The 12,320-nt window shown below is 43.5% G+C and overlaps 1 protein-coding gene across 1 annotated transcript in view; it reads left to right on the plus strand.

Moving 5' to 3' along the window:
* The first annotated feature begins 294 nt into the window (after positions 1-294).
* Positions 295-12,320, plus strand: part of lama1 (laminin, alpha 1) — a 290,652-nt gene continuing 278,626 nt past the window's right edge. The window contains exon 1 of the mRNA XM_043687534.1: positions 295-772. Coding sequence (XP_043543469.1) covers positions 679-772 — 94 coding nt within the window. The 5' untranslated portion in view covers positions 295-678. The remainder of the gene's footprint in view (positions 773-12,320) is intronic.

The following is a 12,320-nucleotide window of genomic DNA, read 5'->3' on the forward strand; positions in this document are numbered from 1 at the left end:
TCATGCCAGGGATCTGATAATGTCATTGACAGTTAAGTACTTTTAATTAGAGGGGGGGAAACGGAATGATAAGGCAAATAATTCTGAACTATGAGCATAGGCAGGGAGTTGAGTTAGTTTACATGATTGTTTCTGCCTTTGTCTCGTTTGGAAGGCTTTAATGCCATTTATTCAATTGAAAAATCAATTACAGACTTTATAAGCGATGAGAGGAAGGAGTAAAGGAATGCACAACCGATCACGAATCGTTATTGTCTAAACTTTTTAAAAGTCCTCTCTTAGAGTGAGGGCTCCAAGCAGAGTGTACCATACATCCAGATGGGAAGGGGGAGTGGGAGTGGATGGGGACAAGCCAGTTGGCAATATCTGACACCTCGGCTAAAAAGAAATAAAAAAAAATGTGCAAATGGTTGTTTATATATGTGGAAAACCTGCGTACAGTTTTTGTTTGTTTTCAGGATTAGCAAGCGCAAAACAAGGAGGTAAAACCCCAGGCAGCACTCTTGACGCACCCCCTCGAACTCAAGTGGCGTGGGTCCAAAAGTGTAACTTTTTTTCAGACGGTCGAGTAACAGAGACAGAAGTTGCTGGGACATTGCAGTAGGAACGGTGCAGAGAGAGAGAGTGGCTGCAAGGAGCTGGTGAATTGTGGAGGTGTCAGACAGCACCTCGGGGGAGATGCAGCCCAGGAGAGTGGGAGAGCTGCAGGGAATGTGGCCGCTGACGGTGCTCCTGTTACTCCTTTGTGTCCCTGCGGAATCTCAGCAGAGAGGTAAGTGCACAGATCAGACCAAAAACACACACACATACACACACACACACATCCCTTTGAGCTAACTGCTGGGTCACAGTGTCCGAGCAGTAAGGTCAGAAGGTGAGAACAGTGAGAGAGAGAGAGAAAAGGGAAGGGGGGGGGGGGGTGCGTGCGGGGGAATAAACTCACAATCTCTTCCCCCTAAAAGAAGTTGACTTTTAAATACGTGAGGTTCGAATAAAAAGTCTACGTGAGATCAATTCAGGAGCGTCCGTGGGCAGGAAGGCTAATACAATCCGGAGAAAGTAACCCATTTGGAGTGAAGGAAACAAAAAGCAGTGTTTGCTCTTCAGTGATGTGGCTGAACTCTCGCTCCGATTGCTGATGGCCAGGAGTTCTAACTCTTTCTGAGTTCTTTATTTCAGCATTCTTAACATTTTTCCCCCTACTCTGTGATTCTATGATTTGCAGCCTCGGGAATAGTCTGTGGGGGTTGGGGGTTGCAGAGTTTGCTGAGGGGTTGATAATTAAACATTGCTGGCAGTTCTTTTTGAGAGAAATCTCTTATCTCCTGAGAGTTGCAGTAAGAACATCCTTGAGCCATGTGTGGCTGTAAGATTTGTGTGTGCTAATATATCTGTGTGTGAGGTAGGGGGGAAAGGGTGTCCGTTAATATACAGATTCATGTGCTAACTATGACAAAAAAAAACTCGATTGCCACACACCTTCCCTCCATTTCTGGACGGAAATTATTGTGAAAATAAACCATTTTTCCCTTTGCCTGTTTTGATTGTCCGGACTCAGTAGGTCTGGCAGCATCTGAAGACCAAGAAACAGGGGTAACATTTTGAGACTGGTCCATTCTTATATGATCCTTTTTTTTTCCAAACACCTATTTTGAGGAACTTCCCAATTTAAAAAATAAAGTCAGCTGGATTGTTTTATTTAAACTTCCCTTGGATAACGAGGCAAATTAATTGTGCGTTTTGTAACAAAATATTTTCTTGCATTTGATTATTTCTGTCTCTGTGCAAAGGTTTTGTTTAGTTGTTTTGACATCTGCAGTGATCAGGGAAGGCCATGCAGACAGGTTACTCTCCCGCACTCATTCCCACTTGTCTTCCTGTCCAGGAGAACTGAAGACAATTTCATTTACAATCCCGTTACTCCCGCTGTTGTTAATTTTTAACAAAGGCCAACATCATTTGCAGCGCTAACCTGTGTGTTCTGAGTTCCTCATGAACCAATGTTTTAAACAGCCCTCTGCCCGTTCCCACCGGGCCACGTTATTCCATCATCTTCCCATAGATCCTTTTATTCTGCCAGTATGATTGCAGCTGGTCACTGCACTGGCTTTCTCGATATAGTTTGGCAAATTGGTTTACTTATTGTCTGAAGTTTCACAGAAGCACCTCAAGCTTCCACAATTTTCAATCACTGAGCGTAGAACGGTACCACTGGATCAGGCCATTCAGCCCACCATGTCTGTGCTGACCATGATCTATGTGTAAACTAATCTCATCTTCCTGCACATGGTCCGTATCCCTCTATTCCCTGCCTGTTCGTGTGTCTGTCTAAATGCCTCTTAAATACTGCTATTGTATCTGCTTCTACTGTCTCCCCTGGCAGCGTGTTCCAGGCATGTAACACCCTCTGTCAAAAAATCTTGCCTCACCCATCTCTTTTAAAGATTCCAACCCCCCCCCCACCTTAAATTTATGCCCAAAATGTTGACTCTCCTGCTCCTTGGATGCTGCGTGACTTGCTGTGCTTTTCCAGCACCACCCTTTTTCTCCAGCATCTGCAGTCCTCACTTTCTCCTTGATACCTGTGCCCCGTGGTACTGTATTTGACATTTTACCCCGGGGGAGAAGTCTATTTGTTGCCAAATAAGTGACATAATTTTATAATTGGGATAAAGTAAAACACAGAATTGCAGGTGCTGAAGATCTGAAATAAAAGCAGAAATAGCTGGAGAAACTCACATCATCTGTGGAGAGAAAGCAGTTTTCTGGCTTCAGTCCAGTCCTGAAAAGAGTGACTGGACTCCAAATGTTATCTTTTTTTTTCTCTCTCTGGTAATTCTGCCAACCCTCCTGAGTTTCTCCAGCAGTTTATGTTTTGGTTTAGAACTGGGAGCTGGATTTTACCTCAGGTTCAGTAATGGAGAATTGTGATTTTGCAGGAAGATAGTAGAGCAGAAGTAGGCCATTTGGCCCTTCGAGTTTGCTCCATTCATTGTGATCATGGCTGATCATCCAACTTGAGAACTATTCCCATTTTTCCCCCCCATATCCTTTGATCCCTTTCGCTTCAAGTGCTATATCCAGCTCCTTCTTGAAAGCATACGATATTTTGGCCTCAACTGCTTGCTGTGGTAACAAATTCCACAGGCTCACCACTTTCTGGGTGAAGGAAAAAATAAGCGATTTATAGAGCCATTGAGGTATACAGCACGGAAACAGACCCTTCGGTCCAGCTCGTCCATGCTGACGCGACATCCCAAACCAATCGAGTCCCATTTGCCAGCATTTGCCCACATCCCTCTAAACCCTGCCTATTCATGTACCCATCCAGATGCCATTTAAATGTTGTAATTGTACCAGCCTCCACCACTTCCTCTGGCAGCTCATTGCATACTCGCACCACCCACTGCGCGAAAATGGTGCCCCTTAGTTCTCTTTTAAAACTTTCCCCTCTCACCTTAAAGCTATGCTCTCTAGTTTTGGGCTCCACTATCCTGGGGAAAAGACCTTAGTTGTTCACCCTATCCACGCACCTCATGATGCTATAAACCTAAATAAGGTCCCCCTTTAGCCTCTGACTCGCCAGGGAATATAACCCTAGGCTGTTCAACCTCTCATAGCACAAACCAAATGGGCTTTTGGGTCTCAGTTGCTGATTAGAGATTGTGTAAGCTGATGATGTTGAGGTTTTCATAGGTAGAAATTGAAGACATTGGACATGTTTTATGTCCCCGTGGCTGATTAAAATACTCTGGGAATAGGCCTTTGGTTTTTGTGCATTGCAGCCCAGTATCTGGGGAGGTCGTAGAATCCCTACAGTGTAGAAACAGGCCATTCAGCCCATCAAGTCCTCACTAACTCTCCAAAGAGCATCCCACCCCCTCCCTCACCCCATATTTCCCCATGACTAAGCTACCCAGGCTCACAATTCTTTGGACTGTGGGAGGAAGCCCATGCAGACACAGGGAAAATGTGCAAACTGCACACAGCTAGTTGCCTGAGGCTGGAATTGAACCCTGGCCCCTTGTGCTGTGAGGCAACACCGCCAACCACTGAGCTACCGTACCACATGACAGGTTGCTGTATTCCAAACATCACTGGCTTTGTTATCCAGCATCCAGACTGATGGTCCAATGCTGAATTATCATTGAGGCAGGGATATAAATATGAATAAGTCTGGAATTGGGAGCTAGTTTATTCGTCATGAACAGGAAATAATTGGGGTGGTTGCAAAAATGCCAGTTTCCCTGATCCCTTGTGTAGAAGGAACTCTGTTACCCTTACTATGCTCAGGTTCCAGGTGACTCCCGAAACACAGCAATGTGGTGAACTCTAACTCTGCAGTATCTCAGTGACCCTCTTGGTTTCAGATGAGTTAGGAGTGGGTAACAAATGCAACACCTATATGGTGGCAGGGTGGTTATGTCTCTGCGCTAGAGAGCTAAGCCTATGCAGTGGTGGCAATAGTTCAAATCCCACCAGGGGCAGCTGGTGAACCTTGCCTTTAGTTAATACAGTTTGGAATGTAACATTTAGTATTGGAAGTGGTTAACTATGAAAATGTTACAAGTTATTTTTAGAATCTGTCTGGTTCACTAACTCCCTTTAGGGAATGAAATCTGCCATCCTTACCTGATCTGCTGTGCACGTGACTCCAGACCAATAACAATGTGGTTAACCTTCCCTCTGAAATGACTGAACAAGCTATTCAGTTCAAGGCCAGTTAGGGATGAGAACAATTCCCACATCCCACAAAAGCAAGAAAGAAGGAAAAATCTAATCACAGAATATTATCTTGCACTATCTGATATACGAGAACGTGATTTTGGATTTGAATCAAGTGATGGGGAAATACATTTGCTGCTTAATCCCTAAATAGAGTTTCTCCCAAGTCCTTTAGTACTTCCAGCAACTAGCGTTTGTTACATTCCTGAGACATCTGGCCTCAATACAGTTGCATTAAACTTGCTCGAATGACCCACCTTTCAAAAGAAATGCTACAATTCTTTAAATATTCCTAAAGTATGCAGAGGGCAGTGAATAAAATGCAAGAAAGTGATTAAATTGCAATGAACTGTACAGAAAGTGTTATATCCACAGTTCTCAAACACACCTTGTGTCTCAGATTGCTTTGAGTTATAAATGAATGCACCTCATGAGTCAGGGAAAGGATAGAGTCCCATTGAAAGCAGAATGATTGAAGAGAAAAGTATTCCATAGACCAGAAGGTGTAATCTTAGAATGAGGAGTCACACATTCAAGACAGAGAAGAGGAGGAATTTCTTCACTGAGACTTGTGAATCTTTACCACAGAGGCTGGATCATTAAGTAAGTTCAAGAGTGAGATGGACAGTTTTAATGTGCAGCGGAATGGAGGGTTGTGAGGAAAAGGCAGGAAAGTGGAGTTGAGGATAATCATGTAATTGAAGGGTATTAGCTACGAGGAGAGATTGGACAAAGTTGGGTTTTTTTTCAATTGAACATCGAAGGATGAGTGACATTCCCAAAATTATGGGAGGCATGGATAAAATGGATAGTCAAAGTTGTTTTCCCAGGTTATAAATGTTAATTACTAGGGGACATAGGTTTATGGTAAAAGGGGTTAAGTTAAAGAGATGTGACAGGCAAGTTGTTTACACAAGGGCAGGTAAGTGCCTGGGATGCACTGCCAGAGGAGGTGGTCGAGGTGGATACAATAGCAACAGTATCTTGACCGATCGATGTATAGGCAGGCAACAGAGGGATACGGACATAATGTTTTTAATTTAGAAAGGCATTACATCTTGGCACAATCCCAGTGGGCTGAAAGGCCTATTCCTGTGCTGTATTGTTCTTTGTTCAGATCATCCATGATTGGAACAGACTTGATGGGCTGAATGTGTCAAGATTTAGAGTGGTGCTGGAAAGCACAGCAGGTCAGGCAGCATCCAAGGAGCAGGAAAATCAACATTTGGGGCAAAAGCCCTTCATCAGGAAAGGGCTGAATGGCCTACATCTGTTCTTATTTCTGAGATACACAAGTCTTTGAAAGCAGAGAAAGAGGAAGTAAGATTGGACATCATCGGCAATGTGTGGAATAGGTCTCATTAATCAGGATAAAGTCATTATACAGTATCCAGGCTATTCTCGGTGGCATTCTAAGAAGACAGATGAGGGAAGAGTGGTAGATGTTGTCTGTGTGGACTTCAGTAAAGATAAGCTGGCTGGATGGCTGGTTTGTGATGCAGGGCGATGCCAACAGCATGGGTTCAATTCCTGCACTGGCTGACATTGCCATGGAAGTTTCTCCTCTCAACCTCTCCCATTGCCCGAGGTGTGGCAACCCACAGGTTAAACCATGACCAGCCACTTCTCTCTAATGATAGGACAGTGGCGACTTCATCTCTGATTTCTGTCTGTGTCTTACCATGATAAATTTTACCTTCTACACGTGTGGCCTTTTCATAAAAATCTTCAAAGTCTTAGAGATCTGCATTATCATTTGGGGTCTTGGAACATTTTTATCATCCGCCTATGCATACTTACCTCCCTGGCAACCTTTATCCCTTTTCACTTTGACCTTTCAATATACACTGCCAGGGACAGCAGCCTCTGACTAACCGTGCAGACCCAAAAAATTGCTTTTAGTTCCATACTTTTATTAAAATTTTAAGAATGTCTGTCTTCCCTTCTGTGGTAATCAGATTGGTGACTATTTCAGTGAAAAGTCTGGAAGATAGGTTGTGGATTTGAACTGTTAACCTTTTACATTGTGAGTTCCATTTCCTGCTTGACAAATTCACAGTCTTGCTCTCGGACATCTGGAAGATTAATTTTCTCTAAGTCTTTAAATAAATGATCTGGACCTAAAAATGAATGGGTTTATTGTTGAGCATCGAGTTGAGAAATAGCCCTGCATTTAAATAATGTTTTAAGTGGAGAATTACTTGTTCTAAATTCATGGCATAGTGGTTGTCCATACGAATAAATGAAACAAACATTTGCTTTGACATTTTTTTAAATTCATTGTGTTTCCATTTAAAAAGTGAGAGATTTTGGGAGCTGAATCTAAGTGAAAAATTCAGGCCTGGCGTTTCTGCTCAGTTGCACTGTTGTGTTCAGCATCATTTGCCTCATTGTGCAACTGGTAAGCAAGACTGCAAACTTCAAGTGAAAAATTGGGTTCAGTGCAACGTGGGTTTCCACAATCCTTACAAGTCATGCTAAAATTTAATTACTCACTGGTGCTGTCTTGATACTGTGATTTTAAAATGCTCACCTTTTTGTGGTAAGCGCATTTCTAGCTATCTTAATCAAACCACCCTAACTTTCCACTTTTACATACGTCAAGGAACATTAAAAACAGAACTTCTGTGAAGAATGAGGTTTTAAAACATTGCCCAATGGTGTTGGTTCATGGCATGTCTTAGGATTGGCAAGATGTAGATGAGTTAGTGTGGAAACCTGGGAGAAAATAATTCTTTCCAAAATTGCCATCTCAGCCAGAATCAAATGCATCCATAACTTAAACGTCCTATTATTTTACACCTTGGAATTCAAAACAATGCAGGACGTAAGCCCTAATGTTTGGATCCATTGATATCCTTTGGATCGTTGGATAGTCACAGTCAGTGAATCCACAGACAACAAAACATTTGTTTGCTGTTTTGTGTTGCAAGTCAACCAGAAGATCTAAAATGATTCCAAGGTTACGTTAAGCTTGGGATCCCATTGGGATGGTGCATGGCTTGGGTGTGCAACAGGGCAGCATAAGGCGATTGATGAACTGGGGACACTGTTTCTAAAGCGCACACTCTTAAAATGTGCATTGGTTGTAACATGATTACATTGCCAACACTTTAAGCGCTGTTTCTGAAGCATGGTTTTTCTATAATGTGGGGTTGCACAAGAACACAACCATTGTGTTATAGAAAAACCAACTATTAGGAAAACAATGTCACTTTGAGCCAGATGGTTTGCAGTGCCCCAGCAAATAACACCTTCATGTATTGATTCAGTTTTGTCTGACATCTTTAGTTCATAAAACATCCCATAAGTGGAGCTGATGGCCTAGTGGTATTATACTAAACTATTAATCTCGTGACCTAGGTAATATTCTGGGGACTAGGGGTTTGAATTCCACCATGGCAAATGGTGGGATTGAATTGAATTCACCAAAAATATCTGGAATTAAGAAAACATTGTCGATTGTTGGGGAAACCCTATCTGGTTAATTAATGTCCTTTATGTCGTCCTTACCTGATCTGGGCCTGTATGTGATTCTAGATGCATAGCAATGTATAACTCTTAGCTGCCCTATGGGCAGTTAAGGATGACTAATGAATGCTGACCTAGCCAGAGATGCCCACATCCTGAGAATGAATTTTTTAAAAAGTGTTTGAAATAAATAGTGAGTGTCCTGAAAGAGTTAGAAGAGGGGATAGAAGGGGTTGGTTTAAACCAGAATTGAAAAACACAAGGCCTGTGAGTAGCACAGAAGCCTAGAGTGGCAGGATTGAAGAATAAGTACTGAGAGAGGGGGCTGTGATTCAATGGGGGCCACCAAACGCAGATTGATCTGGAACAGTGCGGGGCAGGAAGCTGTTTGGAAAATGTGGTTGTTTGTTTCGGATAGAGTAAGGAGGATGTTTTGATGGTTACATATGGATGAGGAAATTCAGGATGGCACCAAAACCTTCACCAGCCCCCACCTTTTCATCTCCACTAGAATTAGGTTTAGTGTGGGAAGGCCCATAGTTGAACTTCTCTTACTGCAGTTAATGAACCTTAAATAACTGCTTAATGGCCATTTCAAGGACTCATCTGCTGTTAATAATAATCTGGTTGCAAGGGGCTCCTTGTGGTGCGGTGGTAGTGTCCCTGTCTCTGAGCCAGGATGCCCAGATTCAGATGGGTCATAATATCTCTGAACAGGTTGTTTCAAAAGATATCTACAATACGTTAACCCTCTGTAGGTGGGCATCTCATGACATACTCTGCAGCTATCTTGAGTAGCCTTCAGGAAGGGTGGGGAGATGGGTGAGAGAAGGCTTTGTCTTGATCGAAGAAACTCCGTGATGTATTGAGAGATCTGGCATGGAGAGTGAAAGGGAACCCACTCAGAACCCCTGCTGTATCCTTACTGCTGAGTCCCTGCATCATGCTCCCTATAACTCCCCTTCCCATTTTAAAAAAAAAGACCCTTAACGCCATTAGTTACTTCTGGCCTGGGTCTCTGTGATCCTGGGATTATGAACCCATGATCCTCCTGCCCCCGTGTCACTACTAAAGACAAGGGTCCGGCAGCTCTACCTGAGGATACTTCCACCCCGTGAGGCTCCAATTCCATCAGGGAGAATTGTGGCTGGCCTCACCACTGCTTGATTGGTCTGTGGTTCAGAGGGCCAAACTGAAAACAGGCAGTGGACATTCCCGTAGGGTCTCTCACTGGCAGGCAAGACCACCATCTTCTGAAGCAGAACTTGCCCAAAGTTTCAGATTAATGGCCTTATACATCAGGCTGTGGCGCACATGGGAATATGCTGGTCGTGAAATGTCAGCCCTTAGTTTTATATTCGTTCAATACTGGAATGTATCTTTCTTCAGATTTTAACAATTTAATCCCAACTATTTTTTTACTGCGACTGCTTTTCTGCATAAGGGGAAAGTTATGTACAGTACATCTCCTTAAAAACTGACTGAATTGTTTCATATTGGTCCTCAAACAAATGTGATTTTGTACCTGTGTAAAACAACTTTAGCTTGTGAAGTCAAGGAATCTCTCCTGAACATTTGATAGGCAGCCTGATTATTCCATTCTCTTTATTCTCTGTTGCTGTCATCGTTTATGGTGATGTGTTGAAGTGTACTCGAGTAATCTTCTCTTTGAAGGCAGCTCTTTGTTCACTTTGGCTGCCAATCTTTGATTCCAATCTACCTTAGCCATCGTCTCTCAACTTTTTCTGGTACATCTTAATTTGGACTTTTCTGTGTTAAGTGATGTCAAAGCAGAATTGAAAGGATAGACCGATTATAAAAATCACCATTTACAGTTTTTATTCTTTTGTGAAAGGTGGGTGTCATGGGCAATAGCTAGTGTGTACTGCCTACTCTCCTCAACTGCCCTTGAAAGGAGTGGCTCGGTTGGCCGTTTCAGAGGCAGTTTAGAGTCAACCACATTTACGTAAGGATTTCCTTCCCTAAAGGACATTGCTGGGCTAGATGGTTTGTTACAATAATCACGAATAGTTTTGTGGGCACCATGACTGAAACTGGATTTTAGTTCTGGATTTTGTTCAATTGGTTTTGTTTAAATTTTCAGCAAATACCATGGTGGGGATTTGAACTGGTGCTCACAGTGCACAAATTTGGGCCTCTGGATTTCTGATCTAATGACATTACCAACATCTCCCCCTTGATTTAGAGTCATAGAGTCATTGAGATGTACAGCATAGAAACAGACCCTTCGGTCCGACCCGTCCATGCCGACCAGATATCCCAACCCAAACTAGTCCCACCTGTCAGCACCCGGCCCATATCCCTCCAAACCCTTCCTATTCATATACCCATCCAAATGCCTCTTAAATGTTGCAATTATACCAGCCTCCACCACATCCTCTGGCAATTCATTCCATACACGTACCACCCTCTGCGTGAAAAAGTTGCCTCTTAGGTCTCTTTTATATCTTTCCCCTCTCACTCTAAACCTATGCCTTCTAGTTCTGGACTCCCTGACCTCAGGGAAAAGACTTTTGTCTATTTATCCTATCCATGCCCCTCATAATTTTATAAATCTCTAAGGTCACCCCTCAGCCTCCGATGTTCCAGGAAAAACAGCCGCAGCCTGTTCAGCCTCTCCCTATAGCTCAGATCCTCCAACCCTGGCAACGTCCTTGTAAATCTTTTCTGAACCCTTTCAAGTTTCACAACATCTTTCCGATAGGAAGGAGACCAGAATTGCATGCAGTATTCCAACAGTGGCCTAACCAGTTCCTGTACAGTCAAAACATGACCTCCCAACTCCTGTACTCAGTACTCTGACCAATAAAGGAAAGCATACCAAACGCCTGTTCAGCAACACTCCCTAGGACCTTACCATTAAGTGTATAAGTCCTGCTAAGATTTGCTTTCCCAAAATGCAGCACCTCACATTTATCTGAATTAAACTCCATCTGCCACTTATCAGCCCATTAGCCCATCTGGTCCAGATCCTGTTGTAATCTGAGGTAACCCTCTTCGCTGTCCACTACACCTCCAATTTTGGTGTCATCTGCATTAAGAATTAACAACGTGTAATACTGACTTTTATTATTGAAAAAATATTGTGAGGATCAAACGCCAGTTTCTATGAATGGTGTTCCTTTGACAGTAGTGGGAATGCCATCCTATTAGCAACAAAGCCAAGGATGAAGTCTATTGCTTGTCTCTGTTGCAATGTAAATGTTTCAAGGCCTGATGGCCCTGGATGTATAAAGACCTCCAAACTCCTTTTAATTGACCCCCACAAAGTGAACAAACAAGGGAGAGCAGTGGTCGACACCAACCAACATCTCAGGTGGAAAGCCAGAAGCCCTTGGAGCGCTAATGTGTATCAGCCTTGGACTGGGGTTGTTTCCTTTGTAGCAGAGGACAGTAAAGGAGAACTTGAGTGAGATGTATAACGTTATGAGGGCTTTAGATATGGTAGACAGAAAAGAGCTTTTCCTCTTGATGGAGGGATCAGGCAGATGTAGATTTAAGGTAAGGGACACGAGATTTAAAGGGAATGCGAGGAAAAGATTTTCACCCAGATAATGGTGGGAATCTGGGACTCACTGCCTGTAAGGGTGGGAGAGGCAGAAACCCTAGCTGTGCACTTGTAGTGCCAAAACATACAAGGCTATGGGTCAAGTGCTGGGAAATCAGACTACAATAGTTCAGTGGGTTAAAATCAAACAACCCAGATGACCTCCTTCTTCAAAGACCGTAATTTCCCCTCAGACGTTGTTGACGATGCTCTCCACCACATCTCCACCACTTCCCGCTCCTCCGCCCTTGAACCCCGCCCCTCCAATCGTCACCAACTCAGAACCCCACTGGTCCTCACCTACCACCCCACTAACCTCCAGATACATCGTATCATCCTTCGTCATTTCCGCCACCTCCAAACAGACCCCACCACCAAGGATATATTTCCCTCCCCACCCCTATCAGCTTTCCGGAAAGACCACTTCCTCCGTGACTCCCTCGTCAGATTCTCACCCGACACCAACCCAACCTCCACTCCCGGCATCTTCCCCTGCAACCGCAAGAAGTGCAAAACTTGCGCCCACACCTCCCCCCTCACTTCCTTCCAAGGCCCC

Source organism: Chiloscyllium plagiosum, chromosome 4 (assembly GCF_004010195.1).
Source record: "Chiloscyllium plagiosum isolate BGI_BamShark_2017 chromosome 4, ASM401019v2, whole genome shotgun sequence".
In the NCBI taxonomy this organism is placed as follows: Eukaryota; Metazoa; Chordata; class Chondrichthyes; order Orectolobiformes; family Hemiscylliidae; genus Chiloscyllium; species Chiloscyllium plagiosum.